Raw genomic sequence first — 26737 nt, forward strand, 5'->3', positions numbered from 1 at the left:
TTTAAACCACAGATGGATTAATAATGGTTAGAAATACCCCAGACTAAGAACGAACATAGCCAGGTAATCGTGAGGGATTTCTCCTTAATTTTCCCCGTAAAATTGGAAACGCCAAAGCATTCTTTAATTAACTATGTTAATATAAAATTACTATGTCAAGTTGGCAAAAACTACAGATATTCACATAAATTTTCTGTTGTATTATATTTCTGTTATTCTACATGTTTTTTTTACAATATTAAAAATAAAAAATAAAACAAAACTATCAGCAACATCATTTTGAGAAATCTACGCGTGTTTTGATTCATCAAATGATTTTTTTATAACCTTTTTTCGTTTGACAGTTTTGGTTGGTTTACATTAAATTGCCTCCCCATGGTGTTAAAACTGCTCACATTAGAAAAAAATCTCAGAACCAAGCATCACTGACCACGATGCGTAGACAATTGCGAGTTGGACTGACAGCTGTTGAAAACTGTTAACACTTAACTGACAGACGATCGACAGACAACAATCACAGAATTGAATTGAAACAATTAAAATTTATAATATTTTTCCACATTTTTAAAACGTTACTCTTCCTTGTCAAGGCAAACTCTAATATTTTAATTATTTAGTTTTAAATCGGTAATAGGTTTGTTCAACCTTTTTTGATAAGTTAATAAGTTGCCATTGCTTTTTTCAACCAAAATCTTACCTACTTGTTATACGGTCCTCGAGTGATAATTAATTGTATCAATATTCAAATTAGCTTCATTTTGGAATTATCTATTGGGTAATTTCTTTATAATGACTTCGGAAGTATTGGCGAGTGGTGGAAGTGAAATTCGGGAGAATTTGGTTAGTGCCTTTTATCCTAGTATTTTGTTTTTAGGGTTTTTATTTTTCTTGATTTTGATAGACGAATTAATTAATTACTGAAACTCTTTTTTCTATTGTAATGATTTGACCTCTGTACTTAATTTTCAATTGTATATTTGCCTGTATTTCATTTCTTATTTGTACGAACGTTTATTTTGTAAATACATGTTTATTTTCCCAAAAACTAAAAATGGATTTTATACTATATTTAATGATTTAGAGAAGATACTGTAACTTGGCTTGACCAAGATATTTAACAATAACAGTAGGAATAATATACATTTTTTTATTAAGGTTACTGCTTATACGCAATACTTCAAGTTTTAAATCATATCTATTATTACAAAACTATAAGGATAAAATTCTCTAGAACTTATTAAATTATTAATATCCCAAAGAAGATTTAAACTATATTTTAGTTTCAGGTCACAACAGCTGTAAAGTTCCTCTCAAATCCAAATGTACAAAGATGCACAATGGAAAGCAAAGAACGTTTTCTTCGAGCTAAGGGCCTAACTGATTTGGAAATAAAGAGAGCTATAGAGAATTGTGGTGATTTAGTAGACATGTCAAATTTTACATCAGAGCTGCGTTTTTTTCAAAATTCACAACATTCTTGGTTTAAAGAAAAAATATTACCATTAATTATTTATGGAGGATTTGCTTATGGATGCTACTGGTTTTACAAGGTAAGAATCTACCTCATTAAATGTAAGTTTTAGAACTATCTAGTAATTATATGTATATAGGTAATAATTTTAAAAGACAAAACATAATATACAACAGTAATAACATAGTTAATTTACTTAATCTGAATACATGAAATTTAAATTTATTTATAATATCCTTATCTAAAAAGTCTTGATAATGCTATGAAGTAACTATCATTGCATTTTGGTTCATTAACAGTAGGTGATGATATAACAGATTTATTTGTTTATTAATTTTAAACCTATAATTACCATGATATGAAATGTTATTCAATAATACATTTTACTGATAACTGCACATATGAATATTGATGTAACTTATTGATTTAACAGCATAGCCAATCTGCAGCTTTCTTAGTTAGCGTTAGCATTTTGTGAAAAACCCATTTAACTTTGCTACACTCTATACAAACACTTAAAAGATTTTTTCTCATATGTTTGAAATAATGGCAGTTATTTTTAGTGTATCAGTTTTGTCTGAATTAAATTTTTACAAATACACACAATACTGCCACTTTTTTCTTAATCCAATCTAATTGTGTACCTTAAATCTAGTAAACTAATTGCCAATATACTTTGCCTGTTAGTTGAAAAATATATTTATTGAATACAACATCACATATAGATAAGATACAGGAATGTAAATTTTGTGAAATATATTATAATTGGATAATGTATTTAAACTACGATTACATAAATTATACAACTATTATATGCTTCTTATAATGATATGTAATTTTATAAAGTTAAAAGAAAGTTTAATTTGAATAAAATTAAGAATATTTTTCATATGACGCGACGAGAATTTTGTTTTAATTTCTAGCGTTCTATTTAATATTGGTTGGTACTTGATTCCATTAATAAAATTTATATCTAAGGTCTGTTATATAATAGAGGTATCATAAAAAGGCGTTGATGTGATGATGTGTGAAACTAAATTAATTGCATTATACATAACTGAGTATTAAAAAATAAATATAAAATATATATAGATAAATTTTCTTTTATATTTCTTAGTAAAATTTTATAAATGACACAATTCTGTAATATATGTTAATATGAAATCGTAAACAGAAGCCCATTAAGTATTTAAGACTATGCAAGTTAATGCTATCAAGTCATTTGTGCCAGCAGATATTACTTTAAGTTATCGCCACGATAATAGTTTGGAGATCTCACACAAAACTTATTTATATTCGTGACCTTAATTTTAAGTGTGCTATGTACCTACGACCGACGCAAATGATAACTGCTTCAGTCAGATATCTGTTTCTATATTAATTTTTTAAAAAAAACAATTTATAAAATGGCTTTGTGTGTGTGGCACATCATAGACGTTATTTCGAATAGTTATAAAAATTAACAAACAGTTTAATACAAATATATTATAAACTCTTTTAGGAAAGTAGACAAAAGAACCTACTATAAGTTTTCCAAAAAATTTATTACTTATTTTAATGACATTGATTTTAATTTTATCTTATCAATTTTTAAACTACTGAATCTGCATTTTCGCCTATGGACTGATAACTTTTGATAGTGAGAAATCACAAGTGTGAAGGTCACCTTTTTCGTCCCGCGTGAAATATTTTAAATATGATTTATATTCGACCTGCTGAATATTTTAAACAATTGTTATCTACTTAATAAGTGAAAAAAGTTCACTGTTCAATTCTAGTCGATAGCTTCAATGCTATACCATGCGGTATAGTAAGTATAGCTAAGAATATACAAGTATAGAAGATTTTTGATTTCAGAACTGCATTAAACAATTACTATTCATAGAACAACCAAAGCGTAAGTCCACGTCGGAATGTATAGATGAATTACGTAAATCTTTAGATATAATGAATGCGAGTATCACCTCACTTCGGGGTGAGATGCAGGCGACCGTACAACAGAATGCAATGCGGTCACAGCTCGATAATTTAAAAGATGATATTGCGTCAGTCAAGGGCATCTTGTTGAGCAGGTAAGGATCTAAATTACAGTCGTAGCTAATCATATTGAGATTCATTCATTCATAATTTTTCAACATATGGCACTGACTGAGACTGACTGACTACATTATTTTAAGCTACACTTTTATGCCAATGGGGAGTGAAAATTATGATGCGTGTTGTTTGCGGATTTTAATTCCACTTCATTGTACTAGACCAGTATAAGCTCAGTGGCTAGGCCTGCGACTGTCAATCTCGACGTAGCACGTTCGGAACCCGGCTATGCATCTTCTGTATCCGTGTGGTAATATGGTGATAAAAACATCGTAAGAAACAATCTCGTCTAAGATCTAAATTCTAAATTAGTGTTGCCCAAAATCGGTCTTGGTCTTGCAGTCTTGGTCTTGTTCTTGCGTTTTTGCAAGACCAAGACCAATACCAAGACCGCCTTATTATAGCAAGACCAATACCAAGACTGAACCCTGCAAGACTTGAGCAAGACAATACTTAAGCCTGCAAGACTCTTGCGTCTTGCAGTTAAGACAAACTGAGATTTGGGCGTTATTAAGTAGGTATTTGGTTTCAATCCCGATTTTGATAAACGTTCCCCAGTATCAAAACCGTAGGTATCACAAATCAGAACACTAAACTAAGGGCTGCAGTTGTATTTGTAATTGGCAACGTGCCGCTCGTCTGAAAGCAATCTGAAACGTATTGTATTGATTAGGTAGGTAAGTACTTATTATATTTCAACAATTTATTAAGTAGGTAGCGTGTTAATACTCACAAATCTGTTCCCTAATAACTTTCTAGCAAAGTTCATACCTTGTAGGTATCTACCTATAATAATATGTTATGCTTGTTTATGTCTAATGTGCAGATCTAACGTTAGTACTCGTAGGTTGGTATGTGCTTAAAATTATAGCTAATAAAATTATATAAACATCATGTAGGTGTGAAACTAATGTTTCAAAGTTTATATTATTCTTCTATTTAGCAAAATTTAAAACTAACAGCGAGTCGAGTAGGTCTAGTAACAGTTTCTACGGCAGCCAATACTATGGTACAGACGCCAGCACATCAAGCTACTACAATCTATCAAATTTCTTCAACAGATTTTCAAGTTTATCGCTAAAGAATTAAGGTTCAAAGTTGATTGGGGAAATGTGACGTTCTGCGAATAAACTGTTGGTCGGTCGGTGTATTAAATACCTACTTATTTGATAATTTACCGACAAAAACGCCGCGGTTTGCAACAAGTGTAACACAGCATTTGACACTGAGCGCCGCATTCGCCGACAAAGAGTACGGAAAGAGGCACACAAATTTTTACCTATTTTGGTTGGGTTGGTATAGGAGTATAAAATTAAATGACCTTGAAGATGTCCCAGCAGTAGGTAGGTATAAATTGAATGCTCTGAGTTTCTTTTATTTAAGTACATTCTCACACTGGCTTGAATTCGAACACTACAGCGTTAAAAGCTGTCGGGCGAGATGATAATTAATAACTAAGTAGGTATTGCATCTATTGAATTGCGAATATTTTGATTTCGAAATAATCATTGTTAATATCGGTAAATGATAGATGGTGAGTGATACCTAGGTACTAAAATGTGAGCAGCAAGATTGAAAAGTGTATATGCCATGTCAGTGCTTTCAATAAGTTTATTTTAAAAAAGCTCTCTAGTAAGATTTAGAGTTTACCATTCAATTACACACAACATATTATTGAAAAACAAAAATTATGTAAAAGATATTTAGACTGAGTACTTAGGGTCGATTCGACCAAACAAGAGTAAATCTTAATCTTAGAATAAATCGTCAGTTAATCGAGAGTAAATAAATTTTACGTTTTACCAACTACAAATTCTAAGAATAGTGGGCTTATTCGGGAATTGCAACTATACCGCCGTTTCGCACGGAATAACAGCTATTCCTAGAATAATTTAATGGCGTCAGTCAGTCCAATCAGCTGATTTCTGTCATTTCACAAATATGTATTCTGTGTTTTAATTTCAAGTCGACGCAACGCACTAAATTAATAGTCTGGCATTGTATAATGAAACGTGTAAACAATTTAGTATTTATTTATTTATTTTTAGATTTTTTATTTTCTATAATATTAGAATGAAATTCAACTAGGCTCAACAGAAGTTCCTTTTTAGACGAAAGCCTCAAACAAACAAGAAATAAAAACTTTTTGTTGTCGTTTGACACCTGTTAAAAGCTACTTTTTCACACTATAATACGGCAAAATCGAGTTGAGTTGTATGCTCTTACACTGTCCCGTTGTAGAACAACATTTATTTGCCGAGTTTTATTTTCGTTCACCATTTTCTTGCTATTCGCGTATTGTTATTCCTAGCGCAATTATACTATCGATTACGTGGACAAACGACTATGGATTTACTCGAGATTAAAATCATGGAATAGATTATTCTTGGTATAGTTACTCGTGTATAAATTGAAGTTTGGTCGAATCGACCCTTAGGAAATTAGTAGAAAAAATATTCTATCGTGGATACCTAGTTATTAAAAAGTGGATATACGTTGTGTTTACTTAATTTTATTTTTCTGTGCTAATGCCAACATTGACAACCCCACCAACATAGGTAAAAATTTAGTCCGCTTCTAGACTTTGTGTTGCCGCCGTCGCTTTCATGTCAAAGGTCGCCGCCACTGCCCATGTTCTAAAGAATAAAATAAGTTTCCGGGTGCTCAGAACGGACGCAAATAGATTATGTTGTCCTCGCAAGGAAGAATGTAGTCGTAGGTAGATTTTATAAAAATTGTTGTAAGTAATAAAAATATACCTAGTTTATATTATTACTAGCTGGCCTGGCGAACATCGTACCGCCTACCAGTCGATTTTTTATTTGTTTAAAATACTTATTCTGCTATTCGGGACACCGGTCTAGCTAGTAAGATAAAAAAAGAAAATTGATAAGACAACAAATACATTATGTCAAAAAATAAAAATTTACCTTCCCGGAACCTCTCCACTAACACTTGAACTTTATGCTATGATATTAAAGTTCAAATTCACTTTTAAGTATTATTACGAATATTTTGTATGGGAATATAGAAAAGTGTTGTTTTTAGACTGATTCACTCAATTTTATTTTAATTTTTCTCCGTAAGAACCATCTTCGTACTTCAAGGTATATTATTAAAAAAAAATCAGAGAAATCGGTCAAACCGTTTTCATGTTATGTCGTGACAACGGAAAACGGGTTTCATTTTTATATATATAGATTACCTATTATACCTTTTTAAAGGACATTGCACTGCAAAATTGGAAGTGGGTGATTTTAACAAACTTGAAACGTGGAAAAGCTCCAAATATGAGCGACGTCATATTGCTTTACGCATTTTGTTTTAAAATCATCGAGAATTGCAGTGTCGGTTTATCAACTTCTATCGTACCTACTAGTTACTAGTAGCGACTATTGTCTTCAGAGATGATTTACTAAATAAATAAAAATAATCGTCGTGTAGGTACGACGATTATTTTCTAAGGAATACAATTTTGTTGTAGTAGGTACCTACATCGTTTCTTACTTACACATACTTTAACGACAGTACCTACGTAGCAAAGCGCGCCAGTCACGAGTACGACAAATTGCCTAAAAAATGTACCTACGCACACTGTAATGAAATCTGCTAATCTCAACACAATGCTTGTAGCCTGCCTGCTATTATTGGTTGATGAACATTGTACATTGGTGAATGCTCCAGGCTAGCCCGCAAGCCCCCACAAATAGCAATAGGCAAATAGGTATTTGCAAGTCTTGCGAGACTTGCGAGACTCTTGCTGCAAGATCAAGACCAAGACTGAGAGCGCAATACCAATACCAAGACCGAGACCAGGTGTATTGACGCAAGACAATACCAAGACTGGCCTAAGTCTCGTCTTGGTCTTGCATTTGGGCAACACTATTCTAAATAGACTAATAAAAACGACATATTGTGTCAGGTGCAGAAAGTTAATCACATATTCCTCTATACAGAAATCAATGTCATTTTTTATTCTATGAGACGCCGAAGGCAAATACTGTCACAACTCCTGTTTGTGTATTAAGTTGGTAGATTTAATTTCCACCTTCACGAAAGTTTCTTCGGCCGCTTACATTAACTTATAATTATTAAAATAACTATTTGGAGTTCCACAAGAATAATGCGAATGGAAAGAATTAGTTTTTCTTTATTAATTGTGAAACTAAACCTTGAACGTTATCCGAATTTAAAGCAATCTATTATAATTTTCTCCCAAATTTCCAGGAACCAATTCCCTTCACTGAAGAGAACTGAACCGCCATCCATCCCGGCGTGGCAGCGCCAATCGGAAGAGGCATCAACCGTTGAGCCAGAAGAAAAGAAGCCGCACAGGACTCGAAGCCAAAGATCTGAGTCCGGCGGCTCTAACTCAAGCGAGGGTGAACAGGCTACTAAAAATAGTGATAGCAGTCTTGAGATCATGTAAGATAGCTTCTTTTAAAATTCCCTTAAGAAACAAAGAGAATCTAAGAGTTAATCAAATCATAGATTGTTGCTGTAATAAAGACTGCTTCGCCTATATAAAAATGAATTAGTATTAATCATGTTAGACATTGGCCAAAACGATACTAATGAATCATGTTTAGTTGAATAAAGCCAACTTTCTATCTGGTGTTTCTGTTAATTGTATGAAAATTTACCAAATCGAAATGCTTTTAATGACCATAATGGTATGTGACGTTTACCCCCTTATTACATATTATACTAGCAGACTCGGCCAAGCTTTGCTGTGGCTAAAGTTTTTGTTATATATCATAGTAGTAAACTATTCAAGGGAAACGGTAGGAGACCACCAGTAATGGGGACCATGCTTTTTTGGTGGTTATGCCATTAAATTGTAGCTTATGTGAAACATTGGTACTTTCAACACAGCGCCATCTGTTAAAATTGTGACTGCCAAATAATAAACAAATAATTTGCAATCAAATAATATTACGGGTATAAATGAAGATGTAAGCTATCCTATCTTTTAAGTTAGTTCAAACTGCACACGGTATGCAAATTTGATTGAAATCGGTTAAGTACTTTTGGAGTCCATAGCGGACAAACAACTAACAACAACGATAACTCTTTAGTTTCTTTCTGTCAAATTATTAAATTAAATAGATTTTTGATAGAAAAGAAAAATATGGCGTTACAAATTTGTCACACATATACATCAATAATAAATTATAATTTAAAAAAATATTGTAGAAAATTAAATACATATAAATTCAAGATATATAACGGCACAATAGACTGACTTTTACTTTGTTAGTAATAATTGCAGAATTTGTTACAAATAAGTGAATATTGTTTCATTGGAATTTTATAAGAAAGTCAATGACACCGAAATAATTATTGTCTCGAGAAATTGAACCCGTCCTTGGTCCAGCAGTTTATAATACATGAGGCATGTTGGATGCCTTGCAAAAGTTTAAAAATGCACTTTAAGTAATATTTTTTTTCTCTATTCCAGATCGTGAAGACATCTCCAAAGTTACTCTAAACAAACTTTTTGTGTGTGTTAACAAATTTAGTTAATTTTTATATTCATGTTATTAAAGTTTTAATTTTATGGTCTAACTGATTCTCTGCGATGTCGTCTGCGTAGGATTAAAAAATACTCTTGACTCTCTACATATCATAATCTTCAAATATTTTTTTTTTGTCACATATAAAGTTTCAAAACATTGAGGTAGGGGTTTATACATAAGAGTGTTAGTGTGTCAATGATTCCTATCAAAGCTAAGAATGGATGTCAAAAATTGTAGACTAAAATTACATATTTAACCATACAAAGCTGACTATGATGTGTGAACTGTGAAGACACTAAAAAATTGCTCAAAATAATGACATTCCTCTTTGCATTTATGTCCATAACTTTTATTTGTCATTACATTGAATTATCACGATTTGTGTTAAGGTGCACAACATTTGAGGTAATTTGATGTTCGACGATCATTGTAACTTTCATTTGTTATCGAAATACTTTCGAAAACGTATTCTCGCTTGATTATGATTGTAGTATTCCACCGACAAATTTTCAACTTGTCTTTTAAAATCCATCACCATAAACGTACCATTATTTCGTATTTTGTTTTTAATTGTCGCCGTATGGTTACCACTCACAAAGTAAGCCATTTTACCATAGACTTTGAAGAACTTCTACTATATGAACCCTATGGAAGGAAAATATTTCAGTGTATGATGGCTAAGGGTAAATAGTTGGGACTATAAAATGTGTTGCAATACTAAACTATATTTTTACATCTATAAAACTTATGAGATATATATTTTCTTTTACACGCCGGGTTGGTTTTGCTAAAAATCAAAAACTACACCTGGTGATATAAATATTAGTTATATTTGTTGTTTTATATAGCAATTTATCTTAGACTTAGAAATGGCGAATTAGTTATAGATATACCTATGTACAAATTATCTTAGTGATAAAACTTGCCGATTATGAGCAATCAAGTCCTAAGAGTCATAACGCAAATTGACCATGAATATGTCTGTATGGTAGCATTCTCTGTACCATAAATAATAGATATAGTTATTGATAAACATAACAATATTTTATAAAAGCTTTCAAAAGTATAGGTCATTTTGTTTCTGGTTCATACATAGTGATTTTACAAAGCGTTGAATGTAGTATCTGTACGACAATCTGCGAGTATTTGAGAGAATCTGGTGGGATATCTTTTGTGGTGAGGTTAATGGAAAATCTTAATTCTTAAATGTTGCGTACTATGCGTTTTTAAATGTGAATATGAATGTAAATAATGTACTATACCGCTGTAACATTAGTTTAATAGTTTGGGTGATAAATAAACCAATGATTGTCTTGCTATTTTTGTCTATTTTTAAACCTAAAATCTCTTACGAATTATTATGTATATAAACACACTAGCAGCTTAATAAGCTGATGCGCGCGTATTTTGAGATTACACTTATTCAGTTAAATAAAAACCACTTGTATCCAGACAAGTCTTATTATGAATTTTATATAGAACTAGCTGTCGCACGGTGCGCTGGGCCACAGGAAGTCCGCGAAATGGCGCCGTATACGGTTAAGGACCACTTTACTTAGGTCAAAGGTCACATTCCCTAAAGGAAGTACAGATTTTCGCAATGGCAATACTAGTGAAAATGTTTAAGGCTTCCGTATGTGTTATCAAACAATTTTTGCTCCCAACTTATATCCTTTCCCTTTGCAACTCAATATAAAATTTCCCTGCCTCCGTAAAAACCTACCAAACTTGTGGTGAAACCTGGAGCACAATATTATATAAAAGTGGATTCCAAGCTTTTCTTCTAAATTTTATTTAAATTCTCTTTTTCGAATCACCTATTTTATGGAGAAGGTGGCCGTCTTTGGCTTTCCATCAAAGCATGTGCATTATCTTCTCATCTGTGTGCACTTGTAGAACTCATTGTAAGTTTTAGCTGATCCTTGTCTTTAGTCCGTTTTACTGATAGAGTGCTGTCCATTTTTATTCGTTCTGTTACCTCGTTCAGAAGTTGTTTCGTGTTCAAGTTTTTGGTCCTTCGCCTTTCTTAGTTTATCGATTATCAGACCAGTATTCTTCATGTCTACAGTGTAGCCCGGTCATTTTAGACATAAAAATAGTGATCAAATAAAGAAAATTCCGACAAAGCCAAATTTTCGTAGAGACCTTAGGTTTACCACAAGGAATAAAGTGTCAAAAGTCCCCATCAGTCCCATGTGAGCTTAGGGACTTATTCGGGGCCCAAGGTCAAAATTTTAGGTTTTTTTGATTTTTCTCGAAAATGGTTAGTTTTATCGAAAAAGTACCTCAAAACAAAGTTGTAGATCTTAAAATTCTCTATAAAAATGGTCCCTATGATTTTTTCTCTAAGACTCACTATTTCCCAGATATTGCGCGTGTAAGAATCATGTTCTACATAGTATGCACACATTTCCTGAGGTACTTTTCGATAAAACTTACCGTTTTCGAGAAAAATCCAAAAAACCTAAAATTTGAACTTGGACCCCGAATAAGTCCCTAAGCTCACATGGGACTGATCGGGACTTTTGACACTTTATTCCTTGTGGTAAACCTAAGGTCTCTACGAAGATTTGGCTTTGTCGGAATTTTCTTTATTTCAATTGTCTAAAATGACCGGGCTAGTGGCTTTAATTCGTCCCATCATCTCTGCATTCTCTGTCTCTTTTTTTTGTCCGGTATGTCCCTATTTTTTCTTTCCGGGTTCGTTTTGTGGGTGGTGCGACACGCTTGGGTAGGTTATAAATATCCCTTTCTAAAATATTTTTCTCTCAGTCTATTTTCTATTTGCTCTAACTTTTTCATTTCTTTATTTGTTTCTTTCTTTGATCTACCGCTTCCCAGACTAGGTAGTAAAGTCTTTAAATGGCATACCGATACCGGACCGGCAGTTTTATTTCTGCTCTAAGATTTTACTTATTATGCTTTATGTGATAATCACTTCTTCTCTTTCTTCACGGCTTCATATAATTTGTTTGGAAGTGTTTGTATTGATTTTGGAGCCCAAGGACTTATTTCCATATAATTTAGATTTTTTTCTGAAATATACGTTTCGCAGGGTGTTCCATCTTTGTTTCAGATGTCGTCACTCTCGCGCTTGTTTTGTTGGCTTTCATCGGTGTTAATAGAATATTCTCGTTAGTCTCAGTTACCTCCCGCTTTACTGTAGATACTATATGACGTCAACTCTTGGCTCTTCTATTTTGGTATCTTTTCCTGTTGATTACTTCTTTTCCTACTTGTCCGTGTATGCAGTGCTTGCTTGTTTTGGTCTGTTTCGTACGATGTACATCATTATGATTTGCCCCATAAACAAAACACTAATATAGCTTTATATGGTGATTTAGAAAAGTTTAAGTTATTTGTACTAGATTATATCTTATAATTGTATTTTAATAGTTTCAATTAAAATACAATTATAAGAGTAGCAAATTACTGAAATTAATAAAAATAACGATTAATTTGTACAGTTTCTGCTAGATAGTAGTAATGACAACCATTCTAGTGGGAGTGCCATGCTGTTTCCTTCGGGCTTGAGCAAAATACTTTTTTTTTACCATTTTACTTATTTTTTTTATTTTAGATTTCTGTTAAAAAATACATGGACATAATTATAGACAAAGCGATTTGCTACAAAATATGTTGTTACAAAGTATTTGTACGATGGATAGTTTAGGAGATATAGCCAGAAACATGTTATCCCCCTTTTTCAAAGATGGTGGCCGGGGGACAAGGGCGCCAACCCCACAAACTTAGGTTTAAGCTTGTATTGACCCTGCCTACATGTCCCATGAATAAAATTGCGTCCTCTAACAAAATAATGTTCGCTTTGGCCCTCAAATTGTAACATTTCAATGGACTAATGGAACAATCAACAATATAGTAATTTGCAACGCTGACGTTCATTGACATTGACCTACAAGTAATGCACAGTGCACTGACAATTGACAAGTAAGTATTAAACAGCCCGCCAAAATGCGGAATGTCAAATACAAATAAGATTTAAAGTTTCGTTATTTCATTTTTTTATGTAATTATTATAGTTTATAACGTTAATCTACAAAAAAACATCTTGGAACATTTAAAAAAAGAGTGTTTTATTTATCGCTGAGTAAATATTTTGTCGAAATTATATAAACTACTATAGTAATCTTTATAAGATTGATTCATAATGTGGAACGGTATGTATCTTCAAATGCGTTGTCAATTTTTAACTGAAATCATCAATCTGTATGTGTTATGTTTTTGTAGATCAATCCGTTGCCGGCGGCGGATTTTTTAATTCTACCAATCAATTTGCGAATGCTGCAGCAACACCTAACCAAGGCCAAAAAAGTGTATGTGTAAAATTATAACTATAAAGCTTTTTTAGTTATAGGTGTAATAGTATAAAATTTTAATCATTTTGATCAAAAAAATGGCAAATCCAATATTTACTTGCTTTAGTTATAATGTTTCTAATGTTTAAAGAACTTTATTTCTCATTACAAAAATTATTTAGTTATTCTTGAGTAATGTTAAATAATTCAATAATATGTTATTGGAGTTTGAAGGAATGAATGGTTTATAATGATAAAAGCCTTTATTGCTGTAATTACTTATACTAGTACATAAAAATGTGAAATACTAAAAAATTACACTAAAAATAAATACTAATAATAATTGGCAATCCGGTTGATTTCTGTTAGACAGCTTGACCTTGGACAAAGGCCTCCTCTAAGGGCTTCTACTCTCCTCTGTTTCTAGCTTTACGTAGCCACATAGGGCCAGCTACTCTTTGCACATCATCTTCCCATCTTTTTATTTGTCTTCCTGGTTTTATGAATGAATTGTTTAACAGATATTAAAATCTGATTTATATATTACATATTTTAATTTTAATAAAAAATATTTTGATTTACAGGGCCGTAGATCATCACGGACAGCTCCCATAGTTATTAAACAAGCCTTACACAGTGGAGATGAGGGTGTTAAAATATGGGGAACAGAGGTTCAAATTGTTTCCATTGTTGCTAGAGTAAGAAACATCAGAATACAAAGTACAAAGATAACATATACAATCCAAGACATAACCGGTAGAATGAAAGCAGTTCTTTGGTTAGATCAAGAAGCTATGGATGAAGATGTGAGTATTGTTTTATGTAGTAGATATAAGATATTGGTGCTAATTTTGTTGGCACCTCTCTTGATTGATTTTAGTTTAAAATACAAATTCTTATTTGTTGATATAGTAATTTTAGACTAACAATTTTTATTTATAGGATAAGTCTGCACCTAAAGTTCAAGTAAATGATTATGTTCAAGTATTTGGAAATGTAAAAACAAATAAGGGCAAAAAAGTTTTAATGGCTTTTAAGATAATGCCTGTTGAAGATGTAAATCTAATAACATTTCATTACCTGCAATGTATTCACAATAAACTCAAAATGGAGGCAGATTCTAAGAAGGTAATGTGACTCAAGTAATTTGGCACATGAATGTGATAGTTCATGCTAGTCTGTAATTTATTCTTAGTTTTTCTGTATGATTTTGAATATACATTTATATTTTTAGTTAAAATGATACAGAAATTAATGCTATTTAATACAATTTTAGGAAAAACCAGTAGATACATCAACATTTGTAAGCAATGTACCAGCTAACTCCTTAATGGGAATGGATAATGGTTCTGTTAATGGCTTGAATCCTCGTCAAATGATGGTTTATAACCTTATCAGAGCATCTACACTTGAACAAGGAATTAGTAAACAAGATATTTATTCAACACTTAAGGATAAAATGCCAAGTGTTGAGTTTGAGTAAGTATCAATTATGGTATGGTTATGGTGGGTGGACGCAGTTTCGGCACTTAGATTTTCACTAAGTATCAATAAAGTAAAATAAATAATTTTAATGACTTAACTGTCTGATATTACATAGTAGCCTATCTATGTTTAAAGGGTGACATACGAAAATGTTATTAATACTACTGTCTTATACTAACAATTTGAATTAAGTTACCATTTTAGTAATCATATCATAATTAAATGTTCATTACAGGAATATACTAGAATGGATGTGTAATGAAGGTCACATTTATTCAACAATTGATGAAGAACACTTCCGTGCCACAGATGCCTTTTAGATTGTTTTCATAAATTAAAACAAATTTTCCTTATAATTTTTTTATTAAATAAATAAATATGGAAATTAACCTGTATTCCTGCTTAAAACATTGGAAAATTCCAACAAAAGAAAGAAATATAATTAAACTTATTTTTGATCATATTTCTTTAAATTAAAAATATTATGTATGTACAATTACCACATATCTTTAGATGATAAAAGTAATACACCTACAAGTACATCTTATTAATTCATTAAAATAATAATATCTTGTTCATTTCTATAAATGATCTACTATGTAATTAAAATTCAGTTCTGCAAAGATTTTATCTAGATCAGGTAAAACTGCTCAAATGGCTGTAGAAAAATTTCTCATCTCTCATGAATTCATTTAAACTATTAACACATAAATTATAGGGTACCAGAAAAGTACACAATTTGTCAAGAAAGTATATTAATGAGGTTGATATAACACTCATACTATTCAGATCTATAATTCATCTCTTACTGCTGTGTTTTTAACATCAGGAAACTTCCCATCATATGTTTGACTTTCTAACTGAACATTCTTTAATTCATTTTGTTCTATTAAATATTCTTTTGCTGTCCAAGCTTGAGAGCCATCCTTGAACATAAATATAGCTCGATCATCATCTATAAGATACCTGCAAAAAGTTTTAATTTTTAACAATTTCCAGGCAACCAATGGTAAGAGAGTGCTTAAAATTAAATATCTTAATTTTACTAGCAACATATAATGTATGAAAACTATGCTATATATATACCTTTCAGCTTGTATATGATTACTCCATAAACCAGTTTGCCAAATCTTAGTTAATTCTTCAGTCCTGGCTCTTTGGGGCTTATTAGCAACTGTCACAAACATCATCAACGTCTGACCTTTCTTAGTTTGTTGAAGCACTGTTTCTGGATTAGACATATCTAATTTGGTCATGTCAATTGAAGGTGGTTTCCGCAAATGTTCTGGTAATTCATCTTCAGGTAAAGGTTCCTCATCTTCTTCCCATTGATCTAATAATCTGTAAAAGAAATATAAAATGTAACCGATTCTCTTGGGAATCTTAATAAATTCTTTTATTTTGCAACGCCAACACTGACTACTTTTATTTACCGTTCCATATCAGCGTCGGTAAAATCGCGAATATCTTTCTTCGCCCATGCCGGTTTCTCTTCATCGTTGAATTTTTTAGACAATATACAAACACTATACAGAACTATTAGACACAAAGACTTATTCATGGTTTCTTTATTTATTGAATCTGTACTAACTACTAAATAATAAAAATTAAACTTGTTGTTTCTTTATTTCAGACTACGACAGCTTAGTAAGCGGTAAAACAGACTTACGAATTTCCAACTATGATCATCTTTTTTTTTTTTTTTTTTTTTTTTTAATTTATTTATTAGCCGGATACAAAGTCCATTGGCATATGATCATCTCACACTCACAGTGTGATCTGTTAAGAAATGTCATTGCGAAATGTCAAATTATCTTGACACATTGAATACTCCAGAAGTGACGAATGTGCGCGAGATCAGCGAGTAGCTTTTTATAATAACTGTCAAATAAATACGTTGTGTATTCGTGGCTTGTCAGTGACTGCAGCTAAACTTTCACCTAAGACTTTTAGCTTGTCTGCTGTCAGACTGTCAGTTCTTGCGCCGCCGCTGACCATTAATCGTGTTTGTACGCGATGAGCATATTTGAATTTTGTTAAGAAAATTATTAGGATTTTTAATTGAATTTTTTACTTTAATTAAATTAAAAGATTTGTTCTTAATACACGGAAAAGAATACTTCTTGTTTTTTGTCCGCTTTCTAAATTTCAAGTCTCTTCGTTACGGTCAAGTGATTGAAGGTGTTATATCATATTTTAGTATTGTTTATTGGACACAATGGACCAAAGCAGTATAACTCCTAACACATCTAATCAGCAGCTGGTGATAAATGGAGACAATGATTCTGCCACTGCGCTTCTTCAGGAGAAGCAGGCTAGAAGACGTGAAACTTTAAGTGATGTTACTTTAAAAGAATTCATGACTGTTGGGATCCTGTGCTTCGTTAACCTCATCAATTACATGGACAGATTCACGATAGCAGGTTAGTTTTTTTTTTCTAATTGGATCTAATTATTGTAGAATTACCCATTGAGAAAAGGTAGAGATTGCTGATTTAAAAGTGTAAGATTTAGTACATTTTTAACTTTTCTTATTAGAGTAATCCAATAAAGTAGTATTTAATAGGCAAGTATATATACCATGTATAATTTTTACTTCCAAGGATAAAATGATAAAGCATATATAACAAGTTGTATCAACAACTTGCTCTAACTTTAAAGATAAATCCTGATTAAGTTAGTTCTTTTGAATATTAGAAAAAATGTCATATTGTTTTATACTAGGCTTCTTAAGTATTATAAAAATATATTAGATAATCACTTTTTATTAGATGGACTTTTTATAGATCTATTAGATGTTGCATTCCATATTAATTATTATAAAATAAAAAACTTTAAAATTAGTAATCTAATATACAATAACGTCTATCATATCTAGAAATCTTAGTAATTATTTATAAAGTATGCAAATAGTTAGCATTTTTAATTAATTACAGTAATCATGCCATTTTAATATAATGCCCAATTCATATTGTCTAGATTTTATGTGATTTGATGAATTTAAAACTGCTTTTAATTTTAATGTAATAATATTTATTTGAAAGATTAACTAGATTGAGTTGTCATAGATAGATTTTATGTTCTTATTCTTCAGGGTACATAAACCTCATTACTTTTTTGATTCAAGCTATGTTACTGTTACTTGGACCAACTCTATCAGAAATATGAGTTCTCAGATCTTTTCATACAAGTTTGATGTTTTGTAATTTCAACCACACATTGCAATACAGACCTATATAGGACCTGGGCATACTTTGATCTTCAGCTCCTTTTTTATTCTACAGCCTTTAAATATACACATGAAATGAATAATTATAGATTATTATTATAGTTGAAAATATGAATCAAATTATTAAGTCAGTAATTATACTATGATACCAAAGTACAACAGTTACATAGCCTAAAGTTGTGTTAGTAGAAAATATTTTCATAAGACACATAATGGTAATTATAATTAATATAATATTTCTTTTATTTACCACTCTAAATATCCTACAAACTCCACTCCAAATAATTTATATTCAAACAATTACAGTAGTTAGAAATATCTTATATATACCCTGTCTGTGAAGCTACGTTTACAATGACGGTGGTTGGCATAAGAGCTCAAAAACATGAAATATGTATAACTTTATTACTATAATACTTACCGCTTCCCGACCTACATTGGCGCCTATTGGATATAAATGTAAACAAATGTGTTTATTTTTCGTCTCAAGTAGAAATAATTTTTTTGTGATATCTTGCTTTCAAGTAAATTACCGTAAGCTATTGACTCGACATGCGGTACTCAAAGGTATTAATTTCGGAATACAGTTTAATTTATCTTTATGTAGACCTTTATTGCAAACATTGCTTAAATAGGCAAAGTGTGACTTAAATTCAATATTCCTAAAGCGACTAAAGTTTTACATAACTCATAATTATTGTAAAGCGTTTGAATCGGTTAATGTGGTCATAGACTAATCAATGTCTGGGAGAACCCGCCTTATTATCGCGTGATCGGGCGACGACGTCAATGAATCAGGCCATTACTTGACTATAATCGATAAAGCTTTTAACGTAATGATATGAACGGCGTTTTACTAATTCTTAAGTACCGATTTTATCTATGCATGTTTCTTGCCATGCATGAATAGTTTAGAGACACGAAACACTTTTGACTTGGATTTGATTGGTTTAATATGTACAGTAACGTACCATATCTAAATGTCCTTTTCAGTATTAGCTGGTGCTTCTTTAACTGCGTAGTTTAAATAAATGGGTACCTATGCCAAAGTTCTAGGTAACTTAGTAAAACGTTGGTCGTTATATGTGCAGCAGATATTACTTACAATCTTTACAAGCAGGCACTTTTTCATAATATATTAGCTTTCATTACGAAATGATCCTTGGAAAGGAATCTAAATACTTCCCATAATTTAGTATTAAATTAACATGCACGTGTTTTATCCAATACTGTAACGTCTCTGCGGTAGGCACATTTTTGATTATTGAACACCCAAGAAGGGTCGTCGTCACGTATCCCGACGAGTAATCTCTTGTCAAATCACGCGTGGGCTCCACGCAACAATGTTCCCTTTAAATATGTATATCGGTATTGTCCTTATAAGAGTGATTTATAAACCTGTTTGTGGTATAAAACGGTACCCCCAAGTGCAAGATAAATATTGAGCGGTGTCGTTTGTATAAACACCATTATGTGAAGTGCTTTCGATTTCCCTATGGATGTTTGGTAATGGTAGGGACAGATGTGGGACTTCAATACACAACGGAGCGTTTTATCAAACAATTTAATTTCCATGTAAAGTTTTAAATATAGTTTATATGTGCGTGACTTTCCGAAGCAACGCTGAGTTTACACGCAGTTGATCAAAAAGTTAGTTTTAACAAGTAAACTGAACTATGATACTTGTAAACCTTCGCTTTTTCATATAACCGTGGCAATGCATAAGGCATATTACACGTTTAATTAAAATAGGACCTTAAAATAATTGAACAAAGTTTAATTTTCTATGACGGTACGTAAACGCGATTGTTTTATCAACTACGCGAAATTCTTAAGAATTCGGAATGACCATGTCTATTTTGTACCTAGCAGCAGAAGCATGAAGCTCGTCAACAATGTAGTTTAGGAATAGTTAAATAATAAGATGAATCAGTTCCTGTTGTGAAGTGAAATTTGAAGTGAGGTTAACTTTTTATAATCTTCATACTTTAACTTAACATTCCACTGTGATCTAGATACCATTGTCTTAATCTTTCATACAATTTTCAAATGACTAATAACGAAAGAAATATTTTCAAGACAATAGTGGGTTATCAATGGTAATAGCTCGTTGCTTTGTAATACAATCTAGTTTTATCATTTGTTACGTAGGTCAGGGCCATGATTCACGTATGATTCGAAGATGACTACGACAGCATGTTTGCCTTGGTAAGACTGCGCATATTTGATGAGATAGTAGACACATTTGTTTAAATATAATTGTTGACTTAGTGTTGCGTAAGGAACTTTACGTCGTCTTTAAACACGTAATTTGAAGAAGTTTTGAAGTGTTTGAGAGGAAAAAAAACGGCGAGCTATCCGCAGTTTTCCGCACAATATTTTAGCTATAAATATAGTAAGTACCTACTTTTATCTCTAACGGCAATCTACAATGAAGGATTATCTATATTTGATGATTTTTTATGGGGCAAAGAAACTTCAAAAGGGCTTTGAATTTTATGTATCGGCCCAAGATGCGTTCAACTGAGAAATGTCTTTGAGCTTTGATCTTTCGAGGAACTACTTTTTATCTTAATCGATTAAAATTAGATATACTATTATTAGTTTGTAGTCCGATGACTCCCGGATGAACTCTGTTTAAAGGTTTGTTATAAAAACAATTCTTAATATCAAAACGGAAATATTGGAGTAACGCTGTTGCATTAGGTTAGATTAGAAAGATGTTTTGTTGAACAAACAACAAATGTGTAAAAGTTTAGTTCCAAACAAACTGAATTAAAAAAATGTTGTCATCTTTAACAAACATTAGAAAAACAGTTTAATGTATAGAGTATAGACGATAAGTTTTAATGATGTTTCAAAACTAACATTTTTAACATGTTTCTAGTCTAATCTTAGATTTAAGAATAATCCTTACTATAAAGCTGTTGTCAGTTTTAGGTATTCTAACAATTATTCCAAGATAAACAAGTTTTTGGAAATGTGTTTGGAGATTTGTTGCATATGCGAGACGTGATCTGTGTTTTAAGATAACTTTATTAAGGTGTTTGACTTTTAGCCTCGTAGTCTAAAACATAAATCTGTAAAATTTAAAATATAAAATGTTTTATAACAACATGCAGGAAGAAGTAAATACATATGAAGATATATGAGAAGTAAATATTATGTTTTGCGTAATGCAAGAATTTATTTTATAAATTTAGTGAACTTGTGAACAAATTTCATAAACTTGCAAATTGAGATAATTGTGACTATTTTACACGTTAACAGGTAATTTTGTTTTATTTAAATATATTAATATTAAACTTAAACTATAAATTTTTTCTTATAAAATAAATACATTTGCATAATAATTGTAATGATCCTACTACGAAACTATTTAAGTCCCTGAAGGTTCTCAGACCCGAGTAGGTACTTTAAAGTATGTAAACAGGCGATCATGTGTAAAAACATGTGTATGTACACGCGTTAAAGGTTATACTTTAAAAAAAATTTATCTCTCACCTTATTCTACGTTTGTAGAAAAAACTACATTAACAATAGAAAAAATTTACTCTCATATTTTTTCCCTAACGCGCTACTGCAAAAATTTAATAATTTCTCTTCAGCTGTCGACTGATGATTAAAATTATTTCGCTATCAAAATATAATTGGCGTATATATATAGAAACTCGCCATAAAATGTTGCCCGTTCGAGCACTTGAAAATATGAGTGGTTAACTTTGAACGCAGCTGAGCACAAACCACATGCTAACGACGGTAAATCCTTTTAATTCGTAAATATCCTGGAAGCCAGCGTACTACCAATTAGAGTTGTATGTCCATATCCATTCCTATTCAAGCACTTATTGCTACGTATGTATTCCGAAATGTCTCAAAATTTGTTACCATGGTTACCATTCGTAACCATAGCACCAGTAACAAACATCTTTTCCCGTTTTAAATTCTGTCAAATTCTTCAAAAGTGTGACTTTACAATGTGAAAAATTTTGTTTGACGTAATTTTTACGAATGTAATTGTGAGAAATGCAACACAGTAAATTTAATTGGAAATACTCGAAAGTGGCATGAAAAGTGCGCGTGTTTGCAAACATTTTGTCAACAACAATGTCAAATGCTATACTTGACAGCTTGTCAGTTTCAGTCTGAATACTGTATGATTCATTTTATGACTACGAGTTATTTGAAAAAAGAATTATTAACTAAAGGTTTGTTTCCGTATAATTTTATGAAGTCTAAGATAAAGCGTGACGAATTTATAAATAGTCAAGCAGTAAAAATTTTGATTGCATTTTATTTTAGTTACAACATATATTTTTGTATCCTATTTGATCTGGGGAATGTTTTTTAGTAATAAAAGAACCCCCGCTGTCCCCTTTTAAATTATTATAGGGTGCGGGTGTGTACACATCGATTAATAAATGAAATATGGTAAAGGTTGCCTCTATAATTCCTCAGCGAGGGCTTAAATATGTGGGAGGTTGTAATATTTTTGGGGTTCTACGTACTTCACTGTTGGGTTCCGTACATTATTTTATTATTTGCAGTGCGGCATTGCACAGATGTTCAACTACTAATAATGGATTCTGAAAAATCAAGTTTGTTTTTTCTAAAACAAGAATAATATTCAGCCTCAAGAGTCTAATAAGTTTTCCATAGACACAATTGGTAACTGAACTCCGTCTTTCATACAAATATTAAATTTCTATTGATAAGCCAACAACAACAGCTACTTTGGTACAAATCGGTTTAGTAGTTTATAAGTTGAATCATTAAAACCTCTATTAAATAAAATATAAACCCTTAATTTCTCAGTAAAGGTTACTTTTTTTTTGTATTTTGTACGCTTAGTTTATTTATAATGTAAATAAAAATTATTGCCGCGGCTATAAGTCCTGTCAAACATAAAAAGGTAGTTATCATGTTTGAGACGTTATCTCGGTTCCTCATCTCTAAATCCGTTGTTACGTAAGTTTTATTTGATTTTTATGTATGTTTGTATTTATACACTGACAAGTGTGTTTAACGAGCTGAAGCACGCGACTTCCTTTACGTAGAATTATGATATTTGAGGCCCTATTTTCTAGCAGTTGTCATAGACATAGTTATCATAGACGACAAATACTAGTTGTATTAGACCTTAATTCTCATTGTAACCAAAGACAATTTATAAATTATTTAAAAAAAAATCCGGTTCCGCTATAACGGACGCTTTTCAATATTTGTTATATTGAAAAGGTTCAAACCACGTTAGGTGTTATTTAATAAACTTGCTTTAACGTTAAGACCGTAACCTTGCTTTAACGTTAACGTATTATATAGTGATTTACGAATACTACTTGACGAAAATCGAACCTACAATTCGGCGAACACGACTAATCAAAAAAGCAATAAATAACAAACAATATTCTTTTTATCACTAAGATATAATAATAATTTAAATTAACTACTGACAAAAAGCACAACATTTTGTAACGGTTGAAAATTATCTTTTTGGGGCGACAGTAGAAGGCTTAAATGAATACTTTTGGAAGCTTCGGGAAATATATAATTGAAGAAATATTCGTATTCTTTCCATCACTACTAGAATACACAACCTTAGACGTAGTAGGTATAAGAATTTTAAAAAAAATTTTTTTGGTCCCATTAAGCTTCAAAATTCTTAATTATACTAGTTAATTAGTTTATTATAAGGTTTTGTGTATCTAAAAGATACGGAATATGAAATAATATGGAAAGCTTTGCCCGGACGTTTCCCAACATTTGAGCCACTTGACTATGTTCTAGATAAGATGCAATAAAAAGCAAAGGGCCGCCTAAAGTTACGACTGTGCCGGTGTTTTTACGATTTCTGTTAAACGCCTATTATTTTAAAGTCTGTTTTTAAGGCTTACGGGAAATTGAATGTTTTATATCCATTTAGTTTCTATTACCCTAGTCATTTCGAGATGGATGAGATGTATAATACTACAAAACAATTAATCTTTTTTTAGCGCTTAAGATATACGCCATGTATGTGTATGTGTAGAAGTTTGAATCGCGGTAATACAACAATTGTTTCGGGTTAATGACATAGTTGATTGCTTGTATAAAAATTTGTGTCTATGTTATAAAAGAGACAGATTGAAGTGTTACGTATTTTTACTTTAAACTATTCAATATATTAAAACAATTTACAGAAGTTTGAATCCCGGTAACAACAATTCTTTCGAGTTAATGACATAGTTGATAGCTTGTATTTCAATTTGTGTCTATGTTATAAAACAGACAGATAGAAGTGTTATTTATTTTTACTTTAAACTATTAAATATATTAAAACAATGTACAGAAGTTTGAATCCCGGTAACCCAACAATTGTTTCGGGTTAATGACATAATTGACAGCTTGTATTAAAATATGTATCTTTGTTATAAAACAGACAGATAGAAGTGTTACTTATTTTTACTTTAAACTAAAATATATTAAAATAATGTAACTTTTAGCAAATTTTATCCGACAGCGGGGAATACTTTTAAGAAAACGGAACATTTGCTGAACTGGTTACTTGATATTTTAATGCTTTCACTTGCTTTTTTGGCATCATGTTTAATTTCGTATTCCAGTTTTTCCCTGTGAAGTTTAATATTACATAAGCGATATATTCGACAGACAGTCAGTAGCATATCATCAACAAAACTATGAAAATTGACCTTAATTCGGATTCACTTCATTAATTTATTAAAATGAAGTACTCACGGACGAATCAATCAGGCATTGCATCTGAGATAATTGAAAATGCTAATAATATCGACTTCAATCAAGGCACCTTATGAGTACAGCTGCAAGTCATTATACACTGAAGCGATAACGCTAACCTCAACGATAAGGGACTGCGCGTATTCAGGCTCCAATCGACTGAGACATCCATGAAACAGACATACTGTAGCCAAGACTTGTAGAGGCTGGTATATAATTCATAATTTAATTTTTCTACTAAAGTCCACAAAAGGAAGGTCGACTTCATAATAATTACAATCTCGGCTATATAATTAAGATAATTATGGCTAATACTATGCCGACTTAATATTCTGCAGTAAACTAATATAAGGTTCTTTAAGTCTTAGTGTTATTATATGTTTTGCCTCTATGAACGTGTGGCCGAGATATAAATAGTATATAACACTAGTATTAATATACTACATAACACTATTATTACCAACTCAAAAGGTTTATTTATCTATCCCATAATTTAAAGTAAACATTTTATTTGACTATACATAATATTCCAAATTATTCATGCATTACTAATTAGTTGATTTAATTGAAATTAGTAAAAAATTCGAGTTTCTAATGTTATTTCTATCTTTAAATTTGGCTAAGGAAGTTTTTTGAGGTAAATTCTGTTACATCATAACAAACATTGAGTATTAAATTTTCTTTAGCACGCTGTGTATTCTATTTAGATGTTGTTTTCCCACTACAAATGATACAGTAATGAAAGACCTGTTCCTAATTAATTTATTAGCCATCTGCTAGTAAATGTACTGTGCACTTCAGTGCTTTAAAATAGTACCACTCGAACCACACTTGCATTCAATTGATTTCATTGATATATGTGAATCTGAAAGTTAAATTAATTTCCTTCCTATTGCGAAATTTGTATTCATTTTTGTATGTAAATTTTAATGGGACTTATTAATTAATTACTGACGAACCCTTGATATACCTACTCTAGGTACTAAAAATATTAATTAGTGGAAAAAAATTATATATGTAATGGAAAAATATTAAGTAGGTAGTAGAACAATATTAATTAGTAGAAATTAATAGTAATCGTACGCCGCATTCTTTACGAATGGAAAGTTTTTTAGTTGTGAACAGCTTGAAGGTTGAAAAGATAAAATTCAGGGTTTTTGATATAAGATAAAATTGCCGATCTATAACGAATTATTTGTGGTTCCCCGATTTATAGGGAGGCTTACCTGCGGGTATTACACTAATAACGTAAAAAGCTAGTGGAAAATCATAATGTCGCTCTAAAACAAATTCATTGTAAAAACCTGAGCCTATAATATTAAAATGTTGATAGTTGTGATTTCAAAGCTTCTGACACTTCTTTATTGTATTGGTCTAAGATATATTACATAAATTAACATTACCATCTAAGCTTGGTACGGAAGGGTTTCGTAACATAATGAAAGCTAAATATTACACTATATATAATCCTTGTAAGTAGAGATTATGTTGTTAGATTAAGAAATTGGCCGCAGTTTATCGTGAAATGATAAACCACCGTGTTGCAATACCGAGGACAGTGCACACCGCACTGATATCAGTTATATGAGTATAATCTATATCAAATCAAACAGAAATGATAAGGTTATAGGTCAATCGTGGCTTATGGTATCCTACCTACGGTTCCTGGGTCAGGGACTAATATAGCGGTTCCAAAGGAAAAGCTTAAAGTTTTATTGAATGTATACGAGTACAGAAGGAATATAAATGATGAATAAACGCTAATACAGTGCCGAATTAAAGTATTGCGTGACAAACAAAAGACGATAGCGCGTTTTGTTTCATTATGAGTGATCTATTGGAATGACGCCTCCTAATAATATGTCGGGGACAAAAAAATTAATATTCT

The 26737-nt window shown here is 31.4% G+C and overlaps 4 protein-coding genes across 7 annotated transcripts in view; 3 read left to right on the forward strand and 1 right to left on the reverse strand.

The window, feature by feature from the left end:
* The first annotated feature begins 475 nt into the window (after window positions 1-475).
* LOC125048951 (peroxisomal membrane protein PEX14) lies at window positions 476-10403 on the forward strand. 2 transcript variants are annotated; one of them, XM_047647928.1, is made up of 5 exons: window positions 476-840; window positions 1281-1550; window positions 3329-3543; window positions 7793-7990; window positions 9027-10403. In XM_047647928.1, exons 1-5 carry the CDS (start codon window positions 790-792, stop codon window positions 9031-9033), a joined length of 741 nt encoding a protein of 246 aa, XP_047503884.1. In that variant the 5' UTR covers window positions 476-789; the 3' UTR covers window positions 9034-10403. The 2 variants fall into 2 exon arrangements, with proteins under 2 accessions (XP_047503884.1, XP_047503885.1); XM_047647929.1 differs by having other exon boundaries at window positions 477-840; window positions 1287-1550.
* Window positions 10404-13096: 2693 nt separating this feature from the next.
* On the forward strand, window positions 13097-15238 carry LOC125048950 (replication protein A 32 kDa subunit). Its single transcript, XM_047647926.1, has 6 exons — window positions 13097-13262; window positions 13333-13418; window positions 13985-14206; window positions 14343-14528; window positions 14677-14879; window positions 15121-15238. Exons 1-6 carry the CDS (start codon window positions 13253-13255, stop codon window positions 15203-15205), a joined length of 792 nt encoding a protein of 263 aa, XP_047503882.1. The 5' UTR covers window positions 13097-13252; the 3' UTR covers window positions 15206-15238.
* A 390-nt stretch (window positions 15239-15628) lies between these two features.
* On the reverse strand, window positions 15629-16520 carry LOC125048952 (LDLR chaperone boca). Its single transcript, XM_047647930.1, has 3 exons — window positions 16319-16520; window positions 15972-16226; window positions 15629-15851 (listed from the first exon to the last, which is right to left on the reverse strand). Exons 1-3 carry the CDS (start codon window positions 16444-16446, stop codon window positions 15677-15679), a joined length of 558 nt encoding a protein of 185 aa, XP_047503886.1. The 5' UTR covers window positions 16447-16520; the 3' UTR covers window positions 15629-15676.
* Window positions 16521-16814: 294 nt separating this feature from the next.
* LOC125048949 (protein spinster) overlaps window positions 16815-26737 on the forward strand; it is a 31601-nt gene continuing 21678 nt past the window's right edge. Inside the window, exon 1 of one of the 3 annotated variants that reach the window (XM_047647925.1) lies at window positions 16815-17308. In XM_047647925.1, the coding sequence (XP_047503881.1) occupies window positions 17104-17308 (205 nt within the window). In that variant the 5' untranslated portion in view covers window positions 16815-17103. The remainder of the gene's footprint in view (window positions 17309-26737) is intronic. The other 2 variants (XM_047647924.1, XM_047647923.1) reach the window with 2 other exon arrangements.

The sequence above is a fragment of the Pieris napi genome, chromosome 4, assembly GCF_905475465.1.
Source record: "Pieris napi chromosome 4, ilPieNapi1.2, whole genome shotgun sequence".
Taxonomy (NCBI): domain Eukaryota; kingdom Metazoa; phylum Arthropoda; class Insecta; order Lepidoptera; family Pieridae; genus Pieris; species Pieris napi.